The 21,334-nt window shown below is 50.7% G+C and overlaps 2 protein-coding genes across 4 annotated transcripts in view; one reads left to right on the top strand and one right to left on the bottom strand.

Moving 5' to 3' along the window:
- Positions 1-1,826: 1,826 nt before the first annotated feature.
- On the top strand, positions 1,827-7,769 carry TMEM37 (transmembrane protein 37). 2 transcript variants are annotated; one of them, XM_080918629.1, is made up of 2 exons: positions 1,827-1,911; positions 6,996-7,769. In XM_080918629.1, the coding sequence occupies exons 1-2, from the start codon at positions 1,891-1,893 to the stop codon at positions 7,608-7,610; spliced, it is 636 nt and encodes a 211-aa protein (XP_080774755.1). In that variant the 5' UTR covers positions 1,827-1,890; the 3' UTR covers positions 7,611-7,769. The 2 variants fall into 2 exon arrangements, with proteins under 2 accessions (XP_080774755.1, XP_080774754.1); XM_080918628.1 differs by having other exon boundaries at positions 1,863-1,944.
- Positions 7,770-11,438: 3,669 nt separating this feature from the next.
- The window catches only part of SCTR (secretin receptor), a 52,628-nt gene continuing 42,732 nt past the window's right edge, over positions 11,439-21,334 (bottom strand). Inside the window, exons 9-14 of one of the 2 annotated variants that reach the window (XM_080917911.1) lie at positions 20,207-20,267; positions 19,615-19,684; positions 18,528-18,619; positions 17,529-17,655; positions 12,938-12,979; positions 11,439-11,820 (exon numbers count right to left, since the gene is read on the bottom strand). In XM_080917911.1, the coding sequence (XP_080774037.1) occupies positions 11,650-11,820; positions 12,938-12,979; positions 17,529-17,655; positions 18,528-18,619; positions 19,615-19,684; positions 20,207-20,267 (563 nt within the window). In that variant the 3' untranslated portion in view covers positions 11,439-11,649. The remainder of the gene's footprint in view (positions 11,821-12,937; positions 12,980-17,528; positions 17,656-18,527; positions 18,620-19,614; positions 19,685-20,206; positions 20,268-21,334) is intronic. The other variant, XM_080917912.1, reaches the window with a different exon arrangement.

Below are 21,334 nucleotides of genomic sequence, written 5' to 3'. Positions count from 1 at the left end.
AAAAAAAAAAAAAAAAAAAAGACTAAACTTCTGATCCGCCCAACTCCACCTCCCAAGTGTTGTGATTACTGGAGTCTCTAACTTCGCACCTCATTTACATAGTCCTGGGGATGGAATGCAGAGCTTCCTGCACGTGAGGCAGACCTTAACTCTGAACAACAGCTTCAGCACCTTCTGGGATTCCCAGTACACAGGCCAACCACAGGGCCGGTGAAAAAGAGCAACCCAGGTTCCTCTAGAGAGTATTCTAGAGCTGCTTGAAGGGACAGCCAGGCCCCCAGGTTGGGGGAGAGCTAGGTCCTCCTTCCACAGGAGTCTAGAGCTCGAGAAATGAATGCTTGGCTTCTAGAATCCAGAACTGGGGAGAAACCAGGTGGCGCCACGGAGAGAAGGTCGGTGGGCGGAGAGAAGGCCGGTGGGCGGAGAGAAGGTCGGTGGGCGGAGAGAAGGCCGGTGGGCGGAGAGAAGGTCGGTGGGCGGAGAGAAGGCCAGTGGGCGGAGAGAAGGCAAGTGGCTGGACCTGGCCAATTGCCCTTGGCCTTGCTCAGACCTCTAACCCAGTACCAAATGTCACTCAGGGCAGGTCTCGGCCTGGTCCCACTGGTCAGAAGTTCCAGGGAGAGGCCCAACAATGTGTGTTTCCACCAGCCAGCATCTCAGGTAGCCCTCACTCAGAGTGGGAAAAATAAGAGAAGACAAGGAGATGCCTCCCCACCCCATCTGTCTGCCCCAGGACTGGCTCTGGGATTCATCAAGGGTTTCTATGGAACCAGATGAACTGGGAAGCAGAAATGCATGCGTGGCGGTACATTCCTGGTTTCTTCATGGCTCCTTCCAATTAGATATAAGTGGAGTCTCTTCAGTGTCTATAGGTAAACCAGGGAGCGGCTGGGGCCAGAACAAGCTAAATCCCTTAGTCGGCATCTCGTTTTATCTTAAGCAGGACCCCACCCAACTTTTTCCTCCAAGCTGGAGGAAGGAATTAGGTAATGCTATCTGAAACCCTCCCCTTCAGACCACACCTTTAAACCTTTGGGGGTGGGATTATTTCAGTTTACCCATCTATAACCCCTCCCACCCTCATTTACTTATGCTGCTGGGAAAGAAACCTAGGGGCTTGCTGCACTGAGCTCTTAGTCATCCCTCTTCCCTTCCTCCCTTCCTCCAGTCCCTTCCCCTCCCCCTCCTCTTCCTTGCCACCCCTCCCCTCCCCCTCCTGTTTCTCTGTGATTACAGGGTCTCACCCTGTATTCCAGGCTGCTCACACGACCCAGATTGGCCTCTAAAATTAATCCCTCTGCATCCCCCCTCCAAACGCTGGGATTACAGGAGTCTGCCACCACATTTGACCTAGTGTTTGCTGATAGTCCCTGAGGGGATCAGGAGACAAGGACGCTGTCACGCCCTCCTTAAAGGGTAAACTAAGGCAAGTGGTAGCTCCATAAGGTTCTGGTCCACTCCCTTGTCACAAAAGCTACCAAGAGCCCAACCAATCCCATATTATCTCACTTATTAACCAAGGCTCAGTGAGGTTAAACTAGCGGTCCAAGGTCACACAGCCGGGGTGGAAGCCAGAATCCTGGCGGGATCCTCCACTTTTTGCATCCAGGTTCTCCTTCCCGACTCTCGGCCCTTCAAACTTGGACTGGAACCAAATCTCCCAGCCCTCGAGGAATCTGCATCCCGGGGAAGATCGCGAGCCAGGTCACCTCATACCCCATCTCTGGGACCCAGGGCGCTGCTGAGTCAGCGTAACCCGAGCAGCCCAGTGATCGCGAAGCCCCCGCCCCCGGCTTGCGCCCCGCCCAGATAGAGGGCCAGCCCCGCGGCAGAGCAGAACCGGAGTGCGACAGCTAGGCCAGGCGACAGCGCTGCCTCCCAGAGAGCAGCATGACGGCCATCGGCGCGCAGGTAGCCCGAGGGACCCGCGGGGCGCAGAGCCGGGTACAGTCTACTAGGGGGGAGGACTGGGAACCCTCAGTGACTGAAACCTTGGGTCAGGGTGACAACTCTTGCTGGGACACCCTTCCCCCGGAAGGTTCCTCTGAGAGCGATCCGGGGGTACCTGCTCCCCCAATGCAGCTCGCTCTGCGCAGTCTTCTCGGCCTCTCATGGCGCCCTGAGAGCACCAGAGGCCACCAAACTTTTCTGCGGGGTCACCAAAGTGCCCTATCGGTTAGACTTTTCTCAGGGGTCGCTGGGAATCTTTAAAAACCGGGCGTCTAGAGTGGAAGACTGACAGGGGAGACTTGAAAAATGCCAGGCTTGGTTTATATAACGGACGGAGGACGTTGCTCATGAAGTGAGAACTTTCTGGGCGCGCGACTACAAAGATCATCTTCCTCCGAAACGCGTGCGAGGAGCTAGATGGAACTGAGGTGGGACTGGGGACCTGACACCCCAGGAAACAGGTTCCTGGGTCAGGAGCGGCCGCTTCCCCTAAGTCTGGCTTCTTTTGGAGCAATGCTGAGTGTTTGTGTTGGCCGAGAAGCTCCGCATTCCTGCCCGCTTCAAAGGGCGGTCGGGAAGCGTCCACTACCCCGTGGGCCAGCTTCCTGCTCATCCAGGCATGCCGGCGGCTGGCTGTGCTCCAGGCTGTCCACTGTCCGGTCTTGCCCTGAGAAGTACAGAGGTCAGTTGACTCTGCCTTGAGGTGCTCAGGCCCTGATAATTTTAGGTAGTGTTCCGCCCATTAATCGTCATTATTATTATCATTATCAGCTCTGCTTGAGACAGACAAGATCTGTTCTTTGTTGCTTAGGATGCTCTCTGGTTCCTAGGCTCAATCCACCCTCCTTTCTTAGCCTCCCGGTAACTGGAATTATAGGCATAGTTACCTCTACAGCTCTACCCATTTTACAGAGAGATAACTGAGGCTCAAAAGTAACCTGGTCACAGTGGGTAGCCAAGTGACAGGGTGTAGACAAATTCAGGTCTTCCTGACTCTGAATCTCACTCACACCTTTGGTAACAAGGGGGAAAAAAAACCCTGCCAGGCCACCCCAAACTCTTTTATCCCGAACTCAGTTGCTAGGGTGTGGTAGAGACTCTGGTTTGGTGACTTGTTTTTCTTTGTTCCTGGGCATATTCCAGACCATCTCCAGGGAGGGGCCTTGAGAGGAAGGCACAGGAAAAAAGAAGGAATGAGCCAAGGTGTGGGGGCACCCCAAAGGAGACACTCAGAAACCAGTGTGGGTGTGGGAGGAGCTAAGCTAAGAAGTGCAAAAGCCATAGGCAGAAGCCCTTTTAGGGAGAGGAGGAGGGGAGAAGGCAAGGAGAAACCAAGCAAGGGATAGGAAAATGTGGGGAAGAGGAAAGAGACAAGGAAAAGACAGAATGGGAGGGGGAGGGGAGGAGAAGAAAGGAGGGGAGGAGGAGATAGAGGAAGTGAGGAAGAAGCAGTAAAGGTGGAGGGGTGGGAGAAGGGGGGAGAGAGGAAGCAAAGGAGAGGCAGCAAGAGGAGGGAAGGAGGAAAGGAGGGTGTCACAGGCATATTTGTCCCAGGTTCAGCTGCCTGCGGAAGTGAGGAACATGAGCTACACCCAACTGTCCATGCAGGATTCGGAGCCCACTTTTCCAGTGACTTCATCCCCATAGCAACCTGAGGTGGTCGGCACTATTCTCACCCTTCAGTGGAGAGGAGACAGGGTAATGACAAGTAAAAACCAAGACCTGTTAGTGCCCGCACCCCTATTCCAGCTCCGTGAGAGGCCGACCTGGGTTAGAGTGACTGTCTCGGAATAAAACGTGTAAAAAGTGTGTGTGTCTAGGGCAGAGCTCTTGCCTAGCATGCAGGGTCTATACAGTAGCAGGAGTGGGCACAAGACCTCCTCGTGCTTGCAAGCAGAGGTTGCAGAAGAAATGTTACTGTGTTAGAGGTAGACCCAGGCTGGGGCAGAGTACTCACTGAAAAGCAGTGGGTACAGGAGTGTGAGAAGGAGTATACATAGTTGGGGTGTTGTTGGTCTTGCGGAGCAGAGGCCCACACAACATGGCGCTGGAGTTAGCCTTAAAAGCCCGGTTGAATCAGAGCGTCAGGTCAGTGGGAACCGTTGAGGTCACACGGGTTCAAAGGGGATGAGCAGTGTCAGCAGAGGAAGCTGAGGCCCTGTTTGAAGGGCTGTTCTAAGGCACAGACAGGAGGCTGAGGGGGCAGGACTGGCTGCCTGCTTCCCCTCCTCTGGCCCCTCCATTCGCGCGCCACCCTGCCAGGGGAGGATTGCGGAGTCTCTGGAAGTCGGTGGAGTTGCCAGCCGTGTGGGGTGAGGTCCACAGGTTCAAGATGAAGACTGCAGTAGACAGGAGCTATGACACTGAGCCAAGGGCCACACATTTTATATGTGGGGGCTCGGGGGATGAACACTCTTCAGGCTCTGTCTGCCTTGTTTGGTTTTTTTTTGTTGTTGTTGTTGTTTTGTTTTTTTTGTTTTTTCGTTTTTTGAGACAGTTTCTCACTGGCCTAGAACTCAGCCAAGCTGGCACACCAGGGATTCCTAGTGACCTGCCTGTCTCCCTAATGCTGAGCACCCACTACTCACAGGATTTTTTTTTTTTTTTTTTTTTTGTTAATATGGGTTCTAGGGATGGAACTCTGGTCTTCGTGTTTAAAGGCAGATATTTTACTCACGACCCCTTTGATGCCAGGGTCTCTACTGGAACTCACCCAGTAGGTGAGATCGGCCGGCCAGTGAGCCCCTCCCTGCTACCTCCCCTTCCCCAATGCTGGGGATAATTAGTGTGCACCAACAAGCCCGTCTTCTTTCATGGCATTTGGGGTTTGAACTCAAGTCCTCAAACTTACAAAAGCTTTCCAGCCCGAGCTGCCTTCCGGGTTCCACACCTCTATCAACACGAGCCTTTAACCCTTGCAGTTTTACGAGTGGTCAGTGAGTTTTAATGAAGCCTGCTTCAAGAGAAGGGTACGTGACACCCGATCTCTGTCACCTGTCTGATCCCAGGGTAGCCTCTTAGCGCCTGGAGATTAAAGTCCAGTCTGGGTCTGAGACAGGCGGGGCTGAGGGAGGGACTGGATGTGCCTGTTTTCCAGACAGTGAGGCCTAGGGTCAAAAGGTGTCTGAGCTGGCCTGTGTGTCTTGTGACTTGTTCTCTGCATCCTTGGCCGCCCCATCTTGTGACCATATTAGTCTCTAGGGATTTTATAACCTTGCTAGGTGCTTTCCTGCAAAGACTGCCAGCCTCATTGAGCAGCTGAGAAAGCAGGTGCCCACTGGAGAGGTGGCTCCATTGGGAAAGAGCTTGCTTAGCATGGGCGAGACCCTGAAATGTTAGCACCAAACCAACAAAGTGTGGTGGTTTCTCCGTCATCCCAGGAGAAGGAAGGGTTAGAAGTTCAACATCATCTTCGGCTATATAGTAAATCAAGACCAAGTTTGGATATACAAAACTCCAGCCCAAAATAAAGGGGGGAAATGAAAGAAGAGGAGAGAGAGACACACACAGAAAGAGAAAGAGAAAGAACATAGCAGCATACACATGGAAGCCATAGGTTGATGCCAGGGTGTCTTCATCTACATAATTGTTTCAGACACATCTCTCACTGAGTCTGAAACTCACTAATTTAACTAGACTGTCTGGCCTATGAGCTCTAGAGATCCACCCATCTGCCCCAACCCCACGCAGCACTGGAGTTACAAGTGTGCGTCACCACCACGTGTGGCTTGTTACGGGGGTGCCAGAAACCTGAACTCAGGTCCCACACTGCACAGCAGGTCTTTACTAACTCACTACCTCTCCAGCCCTAGCAGACAGCCTCCCAACAGTCTGCCAGGAGCCAGGCTCAGTACCACATGTTAGGGAGGCGTGGCCCACACTTGCCTCTGGAAATCTCTGTTTACAGCTGCCTAAGGTGCTCCCCAAAGTCCCCCTTCCTTATCCTTTCCCCGTTTCCCAGCGCCAACCAGTCCGTGTGAGTTATGTGCTTTTCTTACCTCCCCAAAGGTGGTGCGACCTGCTTCTTAACATCCTATGAAGTGAGTCATTTAACTTAGACAGGGCAGGAGGCTCAGACTCTAAGGAGTTTCAAATGGAAGCACAAGAGGCAAATTTGATCAAGTTTCTCCACGTTTCCCCCCTACCAAGTACACAGGACTGTCACCATGACCGGTTCTGGGAATTTCCTAGTGTCTTGACCCTTGCCCTCCTAGGGAGACACGGTGTCCAAGTAAGACAGTCAATAGCACGCTTCTCCACGATACCATCAGAATGGAGGCGCGCAGGGCGCTTGGTGGAGAAGAGCAGGAACCACTGGGCAGGCTGGGTGGGAAAGGCGTCTCTGACAAGCATGGGAACAGTTGGCCTCATTCCTGGAGGGGAGGGACAGGTGCCAGGAGGTTTGAAAGAGGATCCAGGCATGGCACTATATTAATCAGACTGCCATCCATAGTGTGTGTGTGAGTGTGTGTGTGCGCGTGCTCACACAGAAGCCGGAATGCACGTGGAGTTCAGAAGCCAATCTTAACTGTTGTTATTTAGGCACTATCTTCTCTCCCTCCTCAGTCCCCTCCCCCCTCCTGTTCTCCCTCCCCCTCCCCCTTTCCCTGACCTGGAGCTCCTCAGTGCCTAGCTTATCCTGGGCCCGCTGGCTGGCCAGCAAACCCCAGGGATCTGACTACCTCTGCCTCCCCAGCACTGGGATTACATACATTTACTGTGTAAAGCACGCACTTTAGCCACAAGGCCACCTCCCCAGCTCCAGTGTGGGCTTTTCATTCTGGGTAAAGATCCTGAGACAAAGACCGGTAAGGGACTTGTTTTCGGTTAGTAACCACCTGGCCAGGCTCCAATAGAGGAGGGAGGACAAGTAGAACAAGGAATACCCCTCCCCCAGTGAAGGTGGGTCTAAGGGGGAGGCCGGGGAGTCTGGTCAATGTTTTCCATGGTACGAGCAGAGAACAGGGCTGGAGGAAGTGGGATTGCTGGGTCTTCCCTGGTACTGCAGGGCTTTGCCAACTCACTGCTTTCCTGCTGTCTTCCAGGCCCACAGGCTGTTGGGCCCTAAGAAGCCCCACCGGTCTTTCTTTGAGTCCTTCATCCGGACCCTCATCATCGCATGCACTGCCCTGGCTGTGGTCCTTTCTTCAGTCTCCGTCTGTGATGGCCACTGGCTCCTAGTGGAGGACCACCTCTTCGGGCTGTGGTACTTCTGCACCATCAGCAACCACAGTGAACCACACTGTCTGAGAGACTTGAGCCAGGCCCATGTGCCTGGGCTGGCTGTAGGCATGGGCCTAGCACGCATTGTGGCCGCCATGGCTGTGGTGGCTGCCATCTTTGGCTTGGAGCTGCTCATTGTCTCCCAGGTGTGCGAGGATGTCCGTTCTCGGCGCAAGTGGGCCATCGGTTCCTACCTCCTCCTGGTCGCCTTCATCCTCTCCTCTGGGGGTCTGCTCACCTTCATTATCCTCCTCAAGGATCAGATCACCCTCGTGGGCTTCACCCTGATGTTTTGGTGTGAATTCACCGCCTCCTTCCTCTTCTTCCTCAATGCCGCCAGCGGCCTTCACATTAACAGCCTCACTCAGCCCTGGAACCCTCCAGCAGGGACCCTGGCTTATGGAAAACGAAGTCATGATGGGACTCCTCTGATATAGGACCACTGGCTGAGATTAAAGGGACAGTCAATGACCTTGGCGCTGCCTCTTAAGCACCTAGCTCTACAAATGAATGCCCTGGGAGTCACTTCAGCTGACCTCCGGGGCAAAGGCAGAGAGTGCCTCAGTACCATGGCACGCATAGGTTATTCAAGCTATTAAAATGTCAATTCTAAATAAGAAGAATGTCCTAAAATGTCTTCTTCAGGTGTTTTCTTCCCTGACTGGAATAGGGTTGAGAGAGACCAGAAGTCAGCTCCAGGTTGGCTGCCCAGCTACATAGGGCTCAAACCTGTTTCACTGATTGCTCTGGGATGTGGGCTGGAGAGGGCCTAAGACTATTTTTAAATGATTTTTTTTTGGTGTATATTTGTGTGTGGGAGGATGCGAGAGTATACATGTCTTCACATGTGCATGGGTTCACATATGTGTGGATGCACATACAAGTGTGTACATGTGGAGGTCTCACATCAGTGTCTGGACTCATCCTTAATTGCCTTTCTACCTTTAAAAAAGACTTTCTTTCTTTCTTTCTTCCTTTCTTTCTTTCTTTCTTTCTTTCTTTTACGTATATGCGTGCCCTCTCTGCATATATACCTACACTCCAGGAGAAGGCATCAGATCATACTATAAATGGTTATGAGCCACCATGTGGTTGCTGGGGATTAAACCCAAGATAGTGCTCTTAACCACTAAGCCATCTCTCCAGCCCCTGCTTTTCTACCTTATTCATTGAGGCAGGGTCTCAGTCAAACCCAGAGCTCACCTGTAAGGCTAGTCTCTTGAACGAGCTTGCTCTAGGCACACCCTGACTCAGCCTCCAAGGCCTAGAAATACAGGCGCGTCACCACGCCCATCCAACATTTACATGGGTTCTAAGGATGCTTCAATGGCAAACGGTTTCGAGCTTTCTAAGAATGGCTCAGTCCTCCACCTAAAGGACCAGTCTGGAACCTTCTCTCATTAGCTCCAGGGGACTTTGCACACATTTTCCTGGCTTTACCAGGATTCCCCCAGAAAGTCTTGTGGATAGTAGCTTTCAATCTATTGACTTAAAGTCTGCCCTCCCAACCCCCTATCCTTTGGGTGGACCCACAAGCTCTAGAACACCCCAGTTTCTAGGATCTAACTCCTCTCTCTCTGCTCAGTTTGAAGTCTTCCTTGAACAACTGCCCAGCAAGGGTACTCAGATGATTTCCAAAAGAAAAAGTCCCTGAGGCCAGTTTAGAGTCAGGACTGTTTTTGAGACTATCAGTTGTGAGGTTTCAGAGGCCTCAGGATCGGTTTCTGATCCTGGAGCACCTTTCAGAGCGTAGTATGCTTCCAAGGCTGAACTCCACAGTGGGTGAGGAGACAAATATTGTATAATCATTAACAGCTTGCAGGGGATAGGTGGTGAAAGGGGTCAAGAACCAGTGATTTCCATTTTCTCTCTCTCTGTCTCTGTCTCTGTCTCTGTGTGTGTGTGTTGTATGCATGTGCATGTGTGCACAGGTATGAAGGTGCATGTGTATGCATCAGTGTATGTAGGACAGAGGGTGTGTTGTTTCTCACTTTCCCTTTTGTGTGTGGATTCTCATTGGGTCTCCTCTTTCCATCTTGTTCGAGACAAGGTATCAGCTGCATATACAAGGATGAACAGCTGATGGGCTCCCAAGGATTTCTCGTCTCTCTCCACCCCAGGGGCACTGGGTTACAGATGTGGTCACAACTGCATCCGTCTTTACATGGGTGCTGGGAATCCCAGCAGTGCTTTTACCCACTGAGCCATTTGTTTTCCGAGATGGTCTGTCTCTGGTCTAGAATTTACCAAGTAGTCTAGGTTGGCCAGTGAGCTCCAGGGTCCCCAGTCTCAGCAACATGAGCCACCATGCCCAGCTTAAAAACACAAAACAAAACACATTGGTTCTGCAGATGGAGCTCCAGTCCTGTGCTTGCAAAACTGGTCAAGCAGCTGAGCTGTCTCCTCAGGCCCCAGATCTGAAGTTTTGCGCATTCTCTTGCCTTGGTTCCAGTTTTTTCCCACCCAGAAACAAGGTGAAATCTTTCATGTTCTGTAAGCTCACCTTCTCCCCCAGCCACTGGCTGGGTTTTCAGACTTTCTCTTAATCTTGTCTCTTCCCAGATCTACTGTACATGCCCGTGATTTTTTTTTTTTCCAGGATTTTTCCCCCTGGAGATCAAACCCAGGGCCTTATACATGCTAATCAAATACGCAACCACTGAGGACCCATTTTATTTTGAGACAAGGTATCTCCCAGGCTGGTGTTTATTTTGTGGGCTTAAGTGGTGCTACCACTTCAGCCTTCCCCAGTAACGTCTGATGTGATTTTTGTACGTGTGTGTATATACATAGTCATGTGTACACATATGTGTGTGAGGGCACACATGCATTGCCAATCAAAAATCAGCCCTAGGTATCATTCTCTAGACTACATGCCTTGTTTCTGAGGTGGTTCCCCTCACTGGCCCAGAACTCACCAAGTATGCTTTCCTGGATGGCTGGTGAGCCCCAGGACCTCTTGCCTCCCCCCCCCCAACACCTTCCCATCACTGGGATTGTAGGTCTTTACAGAGACGCCAGGCTTTTCGTGAGTTCTTGGGACTGAACTCATATTCTTAGCCAGTCTACCCACTGAGCCGTCCCACCCTTCTAGGATGATTTTAAACATCTTCATCTTACTTATGATTGTGTATATGTGTGTGGGCATGTATACATCCTACACATGTAGGGAATGGAGAACTCTGGAGCTGGTTTCTTCTCTCCGCCTTTGCATGGTTTCCAGGGAGCCATCGGAAGTCACCATGCTGGCTCAGACAGTACCTTCACTGGCGAGCCACCCCTGGAGCCCAATTTTAGGAATTTTTTATTTCAGATGGTCTCCCAACGTTGAAGCTGGACCACCACCAACACAGACCTTGGACGACCCCACACACTGGTAAGGATCACTCATATCTAAGGCTCCGTGAACCTGGGCAGACACTCTCCAGCTGAGCCGTATTGCCATCCCCACCTGAGGAGCCTGTGCGAGCTGTCTGGTTTTATCAAAATCAGTTCACGAACCATTTGGTCTGGTTCTCTGCCTGGGTTCCCAAGCCTGCAGTGTGCAAACAGGAGACGATGTCTCCATTTCTGTCTGGGTGTCTCTGTTAGGTCTCATTTTGGAAGACATTTCATCCTTGGTCATCCTCTCGTGGAGTCAAGGAGTGCAAACACTCGGCATGGAGAGCCGTGGAAGTTAGAGGTCAGGGAGATGGACCTTTGTCCTTCCCTGTTTGAGAGTTGGGAAATCACCTGCCTCGAAGCCCATATGATTAAAGTAGAAAGACTGTGAACAAGGGCTCCACGGAAGTGTTGCTCGGCTTACAGGGTGCTTGCCTGTGAATAAAGCCATGAGTCTGATTGCCAGGGCCACACACACCAGGTGTGGTGAGGGTGCGCAGCCTGTAATTCTAGCACCCAGAAAGTGAAGGCAGGAGAACTGCAAGTTCATGGCCATCTTCAAGTACCTAGGGAACAGCAGACCAGCCTGGGCTAGAGGAGAGGCTGTCTCAAAGTAACGGGACTTCCATATTGAGGTTGAGTAGCTTGGCCAAGCCATCTCTCACCCACTGAGAAAAGTCCAGCTTCCTTTCTAATGCGCTTCCTCAATTTTCTAAGCTTCTAGGCTTGTTCCTAAAAGTGAGCTTGGGAGACAGGGAGGCTCCCCCCTCCCGTGGGGAGGAGTTGAAATGTGATCTAGAACACACTCCCTCTCCAGGTAGCAAAAGACTGACACACAGACTAAGGCTTTTCTGGATGTCACTTTATTCCCCTCCCCCTTCTGGGGCTGCTGAATTGCTCTTAGAAGAACAAGAAAGACCAAGTCACAGGCCTATTCCTGCTCCATGAGGACCTAGTCTCCTCTTATTTGATCTCTGAGGAAGATCAGACCTGAGGGGCAGGCCTGTTCAGCCACTTGGGCACAAGATGGTTATCAGGCAGATGTCTGTCCTGCTGAATATCCAACCCTTTGTCCACTGGTGCCTTTCGACAGCATCAGATGACACTGGCCCCGGGGATGCTCCGGCTCTGCTCAGAGGTACCAGCCTTGGTGCTGTGGGTGGGGCCGTTGGTGGCTTTGCTGAAGGAGTTGCTGAGGGCCACAGGGCGAAGCGGGAACTCTTGGAGGTGCCACTGGCGCCATTTCTTCTGAACTTCCAGCTGCACCTGCCCAAGACCGCCATCGGCTGCAGCAATTGCTTGGGATGGAAGGGCAGGCCCGTGCCTGGAACCTGACTCACTGGTCGCTCCAGCTTTTCCTGTTCTACTGTGTCCCCTTGCCTAAAGGCCTGTCCCTGTAGAGAAGGTACCGAAGCCCCGTAACCTGAGCACTTGTTTTGGCCTTTAATTTTTCAAATTATGTTTTACTTTATTTTTGTAGAGACAGGCAAGAGGGGGGAGAGAGAGTGAGTGAGCAAGAGAGCAGATGCACGCATGGTATTCTGTGAGGTCAGAGGGCAACTTGAGTTTCTCCTTCCACCATGTCAGCTCCGGGAACTGAAGCTGGTTGTCAATTAGGGCAACCGCTCTCACCCACTGAGCCACCCTGCTTGATCTATACCTGCCTTCTTTCAACACTGTGTCCCACAGAAAAGGAGTGAGATGTGTTCCACAAACGGCAGCATCAAACCCCTCAGCCTAGCTCAGAATCTGTCTGGATCTAAAGATTTGCTCTGCGGACACTTCCTAGGTGGTCCCCCATAGAGCACTCGAACCAACCCCTGAGCTCAGGTGTGCTGTTTGATTTTTGGGAAACCTCTGAGGTCATTCCCATTCAAGTGTGTGAACGAGACAGACTGGCCGGTAGCCACAGAGACACTTGGCTTGGGCGCAGTAACTAATTTAGCCAGGGCCAACGTCTAGAGCTTCGTATCATGAACCGGAAGCCTCTGTGCAAGGCTGGGGCGGTTTCGAGTGACCCACTTTACTCGCAGGAAGTGACCAGGTCACACACAAAGCAAGCATCAGAACTGCCAGGAGCTTGGGTTCTGGGGGGTTGTGGGGGAGGGGAGCTAGCTGGGCTCATCTGGATTTTCTGAACTTGCCCACAGATAAGAAGCACCCAGAGAGCTTAGTAAGGATCACATCACCAACCTCAGTCCAGACTCACAGAATCTATTTCTGCTGGCTTTGTCCTGGATATATTGTCCAGGATGTGATTTAATGTAACCCCAGGTGACTCTGCCAAGCAAGCAGACCTGCCTGAGAACCCTTCCCAACCCTTCCCGCTGCTTTCTCCAGGGAGCTTCTGCATTGGAATCCCATGGTTCCCTGGGACACTCACCTCACCATTGAGGAAGCAGTAAAGGACAGCTACCACCAGCCCCTGCCAGAAGGAACAGGGTTAGTTCATATGCTGGGTTGCTGGACTTAGCTCACCCTTCCCAGCCATCTGCCCTGCCTGAGTATGCCTCAAGCACTTGAGAGAGCATGTAAGGCTGAGAGCACACATACAAGTACATATACACACATATTAGTGTGAACACAATCTCTCTCTCTCTCTCTCTCTCTCTCTCTCTCTCTCTCTCTCTCTCTCTCTCAAACCTTTTAGTCTTGGAGAATTCCCTACTTTGGGGACCAAGTGCCCTGATACGCCTGTCTTGTTGAACCCAAACCAGAAATCATTTTTACCTATTGGCCCTGAGGCCTGGCACGTGACCTCTAACACTTGTCAGAGGCCCCTGTTGTATGCCCCCCCCCCATCCCACTGTAAGAGGCACAGTTAGCCTGTAATCCTGTAGGAGATCCATGAGACGCAACCAATTCCTGCTGAAGAGCAGGTGTGTGGTAAGAGCAAAAAGCATGTGCAAATGCAGGTGCATTGTTAGCAATCAGGAGAAGCTCTGGACAAGGCTGTGTGTCTCCTGATTCGGAGGGGTTGAGTCTCTCTGGACCTTCTCTCCGTGTTCCAAGGATCTTAACATGCGACTGTGTCAGGTTAGGGACGTCCACAAATGTCTGCAGAACCTCTAGTGATGAGTAATGTCTGATGCTGTCAACTTGACAGGGGCTAGGACCACCTAGGAGGAAATCCTCTGACCCTCCCTGTGAGGATTCTCTAGATTGAGTTAATCAAGGTGGGAAGACGCTCCCCCAATGTGGGTGGCTCTGTTGCATTCAGTAGAGGGAAAGCTGAGCGCCTGCATTCACCTCTCTCCCGCATCCTGACAGTACAGATACAACGCCAGCAGCTGCCTCAGGTCCTGCTGCCAAGGTTTCTCCACCATCATCAAGGACCACACCGTATAACTCTGAGGTTTTTTTTTTTTTTTTTTTTTTTTATCACAGTAAGAGGAAAGTAGCCGATCTAAGGAGAACCTGCTCCCTTCCTCCCTTAGAGAGGACCTTTACATTCTACCTTCTCACAGGCCCGACCTCCATCTCCCCGGATAATCTTCCTTCCCCACAGACTTTCATACACAGCTTGAAATTTTGGCTGATCAGGCCCCATCTTCCCTAGTCCCCTGAGGGACTGACTGCTACTTACCAAGTTGAAGGACCCCAAATAGCAATGAAACTGCTCCTCCACAGTGGGCTTAATATGCACAAGTACTCAAGAATGCTGACTTTGTGTTTGGTGTGTGTGTGTGCATGTGTGTGTGTGTGTGTGCGTGTGTGTGTGTGTGTACATGTGTGCCTAAGTATCCATGTGCTCCCCATGTTTTTCTGAGACAGGATTTCTTGCTGCTGACCCTGTGACTTCCTGAATGGGCTCCATGAATGTACCATCTCTGTCCCCTCAGTACCTGGGTTACTGGCACCCACCTCAGCGTTTTACATGAATGCTGTGATTCTAGCTCAGGTCCTCATTCAGGGAGCACTTTACCCACCGAGCAATCTCGGTAGCTTTGCAGGGGTAGGACTTGAATCCATGGCCTCAGACATGCTAAGTACATGTTATACCATTGAGATACAAAGCCAGAACAATACTGGTGAAGTGGTGTATTATTAAAGATTTATTTTTACTTATGTGCAGTTATGTGCATTAGTCTGAATGTGTGTATGCTACAGTGTTCAGGTGCCTGTGGAGGCCAAAAGAGAACATGGATTCCCTGGAGCTGTTACAGGCGATTGTGAGCCACCTGATAGAGGTGCTAATAATCAAACTCCGGTCTTTGTAAGAGCAGCAAGAACTCTTGAGCACCGAGCCATCTCTCCAGCCAGGGGCCACACTGCTTTGTTGTTTTTGTTTGTTGCTTCTTAGACAGGCTCCTGCTACATTGTCTAGGATGGCTGGTGAATTCAGGTTCACTCTGCTCCTCTCTTTGATATGTAACTTAAACTTTGACATGTTTATATATATGAATACACACACACACACACACACACACACACATATATATATATATATATATATGTGGGGACATATGCATATTTCCTGTATGTGTTTATATATAATAAGAATGCACACTTTTGGGGACAGAACATCATCAAGCACCTCACAAGCCACTGGCTGGCTTGGAATCCATAGTGTAGCCAAGGCTAGTCTAGAGCCTGATGCTGTCTTCCTGCCTCTGCCGTCCAAGGGCTTGGAACTGCATGTGTGGACCATGTTTTTAATGATGTTTTTGTTTATAAGAAAGTCCATGGGATGTTAGAAAAGATTTCTTGTTTTTTCATTGTTTTTCAACCTCATATTCCCAGTCCTGGGGACAGCAATCCCTATCTATTTGGAGAGGCAGCTCTGGGACCCCAAGCTCTCTGAATGCTCATTACCCACTTTAGTGGTCAAGTCAGATCCTTCCAACAGTTTGGACCAGTCCTCAAATCCCACAGTCAGTGGATGGGTTACAGTGAACCTATTATTACATATGCAACAGGACCAGGGCCAGGGAAGCTTCTCAGAGGAGGGTACAAGGCACAGCCTGGGGTTGGGTCTGAAATAGGAGAGAGGACAAGATCTGACTCCCTGGGTCTCCAGTGAGGCATCTTCCCTGCAACCCAGAGCAATGGTAGTTGCCCAGCTCAGTCTGCCCAGAGGAGAATCCAAAGGACAAAGGGAGAGTGTGGCTGTTACTCATTCTGAGGCTGAGACAGCCCCACTGGGAGGGCTCTGCTAGTCTTGCTCAGAGTGGGAATGACAGCAAGGAAAACTTAGTGAGAAAAATGTCCTCAAGTCCGAAAGCACGATCACAAGGCTTCTTTGGCAAGGAGCTTACTCTCATTGGTATATTGGTATGTGTGTGTGTGTGTGTGTGAACACATACATGCCTGGGTTTTACTGGGCAATGGAACCTAGGATGTCAAGTATGCAGGGCAAATGTTCTACTAGTGAGCCACAGGCCAAATCCATCGGCTTCCATCTAATGGATACAATGAGTCTTAAACATACTGTTCTTGCTTTGGCTTCTGGAAAGCTCCAAATCCAGGCCTGCTATGTAGTGAAGAAAGACCATGACTCTTCCCTCCTCCCTCCTCCTCCCAAGTACTTGGATTACAAAGTACACTGGTTTATATTCTGCACCCCCATAAGTCATCTACATATTTTTTTCTCTTCTGTTGTTTTTGAAAGTGACTTCATGTTATTTTTGGAAGGAAATGGTTACAAGCAAATAAATAAAACAACAATGTGAGGCTCCAGACTCCAGTTAAATTTTTTTCTCCCCATCTGTTGTTGTGGCCTTAACAGTCAGAGCATTTTGGTAGAGATGGGTGGCCTCCCTCACCTCCTGTTGGATGATTCTGGTTAAAAACCCTATAGCCAGGGGCTGAGAAGATGGCTCAGTAGGTAAAGGCCCGAGTTCCATCCAGAGCCCATGTAAAATATTCAGGGCATGGTGGCACACTGGGGAGACAGAGACTGGCAGGTCCCTAAGGCTGGCTGGCTGGTTAGCGTGGTCTAGCCTACTCAGTAAGTTCCAGGCTAGAGAGCTCCTGTCTAAAACACAAAACAGAAATAAGGTGGACAACACCTGAGAAATATTGTCCCCTGGCACACTCATTTGAGCACAACACACTCACAATCACACACACATACATATACACATACCACACACACACTACACATATATACACACACTATAATACACACACCACACACACATGCACACACATATGCTCTCTCTCTCTCTCTCTCTCTCTCTCTCTTTCTCTCTCTCTCTCTCTCTCTCACACACACACACACACACACACACACTCCTGCCATCCACCCCCATTTCCTGTCCTTAAGGGTAGCTGGAGTCCAGTTTAAATAAAGCGCTGACGTTGTGAGTTTCCAATTTCTTAGGCATTTCCTCTTGACTTCCCAGTAAGACAAGGAAGATTCACGGGCCTGCCTGTGACTTTGGGCGGCCTGTGCCTCATTGTGGGTGTGAATGCACTACCTCCTACAGTTGAGTGACATCATGTCCCTCATGCAGGGGTGATTTTGCCTTTCTTTCTCCCATTTCCAACATGCCTTTACTATTGGAGACTCGAAATCATCCCTGTGACAGGCTTGCTAACTTTGCAGCCTCATTTCTCTCTAAGAAAATTGAAATCTCCCCCCTCTTTCTCTCTCTCTCTCTCTCTCTCTCTCTCTCTCTCTCTCCACGCCACCTCCCCCTGTGTGTGTACCTGTGTGTAGATGAATTCATGTGTGTAGATGTGGAGGTCTCAGGTGTCTTTTGACTTTTTATTTGACATAGGGTCTCTCCTCGGCGTGACCTGTCTCCAAGTAGGCCAGGCTAGCTCACTAGTGACCTCCGTAGATCCATCTGTCCCTCCCTCCCATCTTGCCATCGCTGGGACTATAGGCATGCACCCCATGCAGACTTTCTGTAGGATCCAGGGATCGAACTCAGGTTCCCACGCTCACACTGTCAGCCCTTTCCCGAGTGAGTCATTGCTCTCGTCCTGAGGAGTCCTCTTTTAAGTCACGGTTCCCAAAACCGTACCTGGAAGGAGCCCAGGGCCAATTCAAAGAACAGCTGGACCTCCATGGCGTCTTCTGGGGAGAAGGCGAAGACACTGTAGTGGATGCCGAAGAGAGGGATCAGGAGGAGCGTGGACTTGGCCAGGCGCCTGGGAACACAGGGACACAGTGACACTCCTGATCTGCCTCAGCCCCATACACAGAGAGCTCAACTCATTTAGGGCCTGACCGCTTTAAGTTTTGCTGCAATGTCTCCAGATATGTTTTTCAGTTTGGGAGGTTTTGCTTGTTTTTCTGGATCTGTCTCTCGTCTGCCTGTCTATCCATATCTGTCATTTTTCTATGCACCTATCAGCTATTTATCTGTCATTTATCGATCATTTTCAAATGTCCTGCTTATCTATAAATCAGCTGTTTATCCATCACCTACCTGTGTTCTGTCTGTAAATGTTTGCGTCCGTATCTGCCCTCCATCTGTGTAGTTGTCTATCCACCCACTTATCTATGATCCGTGTATTTTTCTGTGCTAGGTGATGAGCCCTGGCCCTCACTCACGCTTGGCACACATTCTGTTATAGAGCATCATCTCTAACACATTTCCATTTTTTTTGAAAACTCTCTTAAGTCCTGTGTGCTTGTCACGTGGTAAGGGCAACGCTTGCCAGACTCCTGGCTAAGCCTCGGTGCTTCTGGCCACCCACCTCTATCTGTAACACATAAATAAAACTAAACTAGTGTATAAATCAGATAGACGCCTGGCCTATCGCCTAACAACAATGCCATGGCCTTTGTAGTTGATGCTACCTCAGCACCTCCTACCGACTTCCTCCCCCTCCCAGCCCTGCAATGGTCAGATCTCTCTGCTTGTAGGTTTCCTGTCTGATTTCGTAGTTTCTCTCTGCACAGTGCCTGAGGTTCCATGCTCGGCCTAGTTCCACCCGTCCACCCTAGTGACACCATGTCTATGTCCCCAGCCTGTCATCCCACTTAGCACTGCCCAAGCTCTTTGCTCAACACTTACTTATAATGATTTGTCTCATTTCCTCTTGTTTCTTGAGTTCTAAGTTTTCTCATCAGGATTCTTAGAATGTTTATGAAAAAGATGAAATTGATCTGCAAAGCAAAAGGCAAAGGCCAGGCTGAAGATGGTTTGGTTTCCTGAGTCCTCTGTCCAGGCCCTGACCCCTAGATCTGGGGACAGGACAGACACCACAGCCAGAATGGCAAATCATAGCTGTTCATCCCTGAACCCAGAGTCCCAGTGACATAAATAAATCTAGACACCATGGCTGAAAGCAACACGCACTGCTGTTCAGGGGCCATGACTCACGGATTTACACAACTGCCAGGCAGCCACTCTTGGACTTGGAATCTCCTGTGAATCTTGATGAACGCAGGCTTGCTTGAGCCGTGAGGTCCACTTTTATTTATTTGCTTATTTATTTTTAAGTCTTACGATTTGTATTTTTTGCTCATGCATTTGTGCACACACGCGCGCGCGCACACACACACACAGACACGCACAGTCACATGCATTCTGGTGGCGGTCAAGGGTTAACTCAGTGATGGCTTCTCTCTCTCTCTCTCTTCTGGTGATAGAGCTCAAGTACTTTTTCTCATGGAGTCATTGTGCCACTCCCCCTCTCCTCTTTGATATAGCACACCCTGAGGTAGCTCAGACAAGCCTCCAACTCTAAACTCTCCTGCCTCAGTCTCCTGAGTGCATAATCACCTCATCATGCTTGCAATGAATTTGCTTTCTGGTTGTTGTTGCTGCTGCTGCTATTGGGTTTGGGTTTTTTCTTGGGGGTGGGGTATTTGAGGGTGTTTGTTTGTTTATGCAAATATATGAGCTCCTTCCTGGTCCTGTGAGAGATTCTGCCTCACAAAAGTGAAGCGAATGCTTCCTGACAAGCCTTACCTATTGCCTTCTGCAACTCTTTAGGGAACAGCCTACTGACCTCTGAACTCTGCCCTCTGCGGTCCTGCTGTTTCTATCTCCTGGCCCTTGCTGGGAACTCAAGCTCCAGGCTCTCCAACCCTTAGGGTTACTCACTGCTTCTGAGTTCCCTTACTTGTCCTCAGCTCTGCAGAGGACAGCCACTCACCAGGATGGACAGAATCACAGGCCCTCGAATGACCCACCAGATGGAAGCATTGGAGTTGATGTCCCAGCATCTATGGGAGAGAGTGTTAGACATCATTAGGATTGGGGAGCGAGGCTGACTGGCAGACATGTTCCCTAGTGCAGCCCTCGAAGGGAGGGGAGTGCTTATAATGTCCTTAGGCATCGAAGCAGTGTGCCTCCCATCAAGGTCTGCTCCTCTCGGGGCCAGAAAGATGGCTCCGTGGTTAAGAACACATACTGTTCTTTCAGAGTTCCTGAGTTCAGTTTCCAGTATCCATGTAGGACTGGTCACAGCTACCTGAAACTACAGATCCAGAGGATCCAATGCCCTCTTCAGCCTCCATGGGCAGCTGTACTCATGTGTACAAACCCTACCTGTATGAACATGATTTAAAACCTCAATCTTAAAAATCTCTCTCCGATGTCCAGTTAATGCAGTGCTGGAATCAAACACTGAGTTTTATACGTGCTAGGCACGCATTTTGCCTCGAGCCAGCCATTCCTAGCCGCAGAGGCAGACAGTGGGATACCATGCCGTGCCCTTGCTCCTCCCCCTCCTCCTCTCAGCTTACCCAGTATCTTCTAGAAAGTGCCTGGTGATAGCCCACGAAGCCACAAAAATAGCTGGAGAACCTGACGATCAAAGCAAAGAGAGGCACAGTATGATGCTAACTGTTGGCTGTCAGGGTGACAGGATTTAGAATGACTGAACAAACAAGGCTCTCGGCTGTCTTCAAGGCACTGTCCAGGCTAGGTACACCGTGGTGGGAACCCACCCCAGCATTATCCCAAGGCCTGGGGTCTTGGGCTGAATAGAAAGGAGAGTGAGCTGAGCCCCAGCATCTGCTTCCCGACTGTGGCTGCCACGTGAGCAGCTGCCTGGGGTTCCCACTGCCGGGGGTTCCCACTGCCTGGGGTCCCCACTGCCTGGGGTTCCCACTGCCTGGGGTCCCCACTGCCTGGGGTCCCCACTGCCTGGGGTTCCCACTGCCTGGGGTTCCCACTGCCTGGGGTTCCCACTGCCATACCTTCGCCTTCGCTACCATCATGGTCTGTTTGCCCTCAAACCACGAGCCAAAACAAGCACTTTCCTAAGTTGCTTCTGTCATGGTATTTAGTCACAGCAAAGAGACAAGGAACGTATTCTTCAACACAGGCACAGTGAACAGACATTTATCCTTGTCCAGGTACTAAGCAGATGGCATGGAAACCCCTTTACCATCTCATAGCGTGCGTGTATTCGTGCGTGCATTCGTGTGTGTGTTCGTGCGTGCGTTCGTGCGTGCGTGCGTACAGCCACAGGCCTTCAGGGTTCTGTAGTGCTGGAAGGACCGCTATGGGGTCAGATGGAACCCGTAGGGAGAGTTGTCTTTATTATTCACGTGCTGATTTCTGTACTCGCCAAGAGTCCCGTACAGTCCAGACTTTGGTACTGTTACTTTTATGAAGCATCACCTGTCTCGGGGTTTTACAGACGTTCTCCTCCGTTACCTTCTGATTGGTCAGTAAAGAGCTTGTCAGCCAATTAGCTGGGCAGAAGAGAACAGGGTGGGACTTCTGATTTGAGTGGGGGAGGTGTCCCAAGGGAGGAGAGGCAGGGCAAAGGAGGACCAAGAGGAAGGAAGAGAAGAGGTGGCCATGAGGCGGAAGGTTCAAGAGGAGGTCATAAGGCGCACATCACTGAGGGATTCTCATGAGGA

Source organism: Micromys minutus (genome assembly GCF_963924665.1).
Source record: "Micromys minutus genome assembly, chromosome: 6".
In the NCBI taxonomy this organism is placed as follows: domain Eukaryota; kingdom Metazoa; phylum Chordata; class Mammalia; order Rodentia; family Muridae; genus Micromys; species Micromys minutus.
Note: the sequence above shows the minus strand (reverse complement) of the source record. Positions and strands in the feature narration are given on the sequence as shown.

Coding starts and splice junctions, on each gene's coding strand:
- TMEM37 (XM_080918628.1), top strand. CDS start 1,891: ATGACGGCCATCGGCGCGCAGGTAGCCCGAGGGACCCGCGGGGCGCAG. Junction 1,945..6,995: donor CCCGCGGGGCGCAGAGCCGG/GTACAGTCTACT, acceptor GCTGTCTTCCAG/GCCCACAGGCTGTTGGGCCC.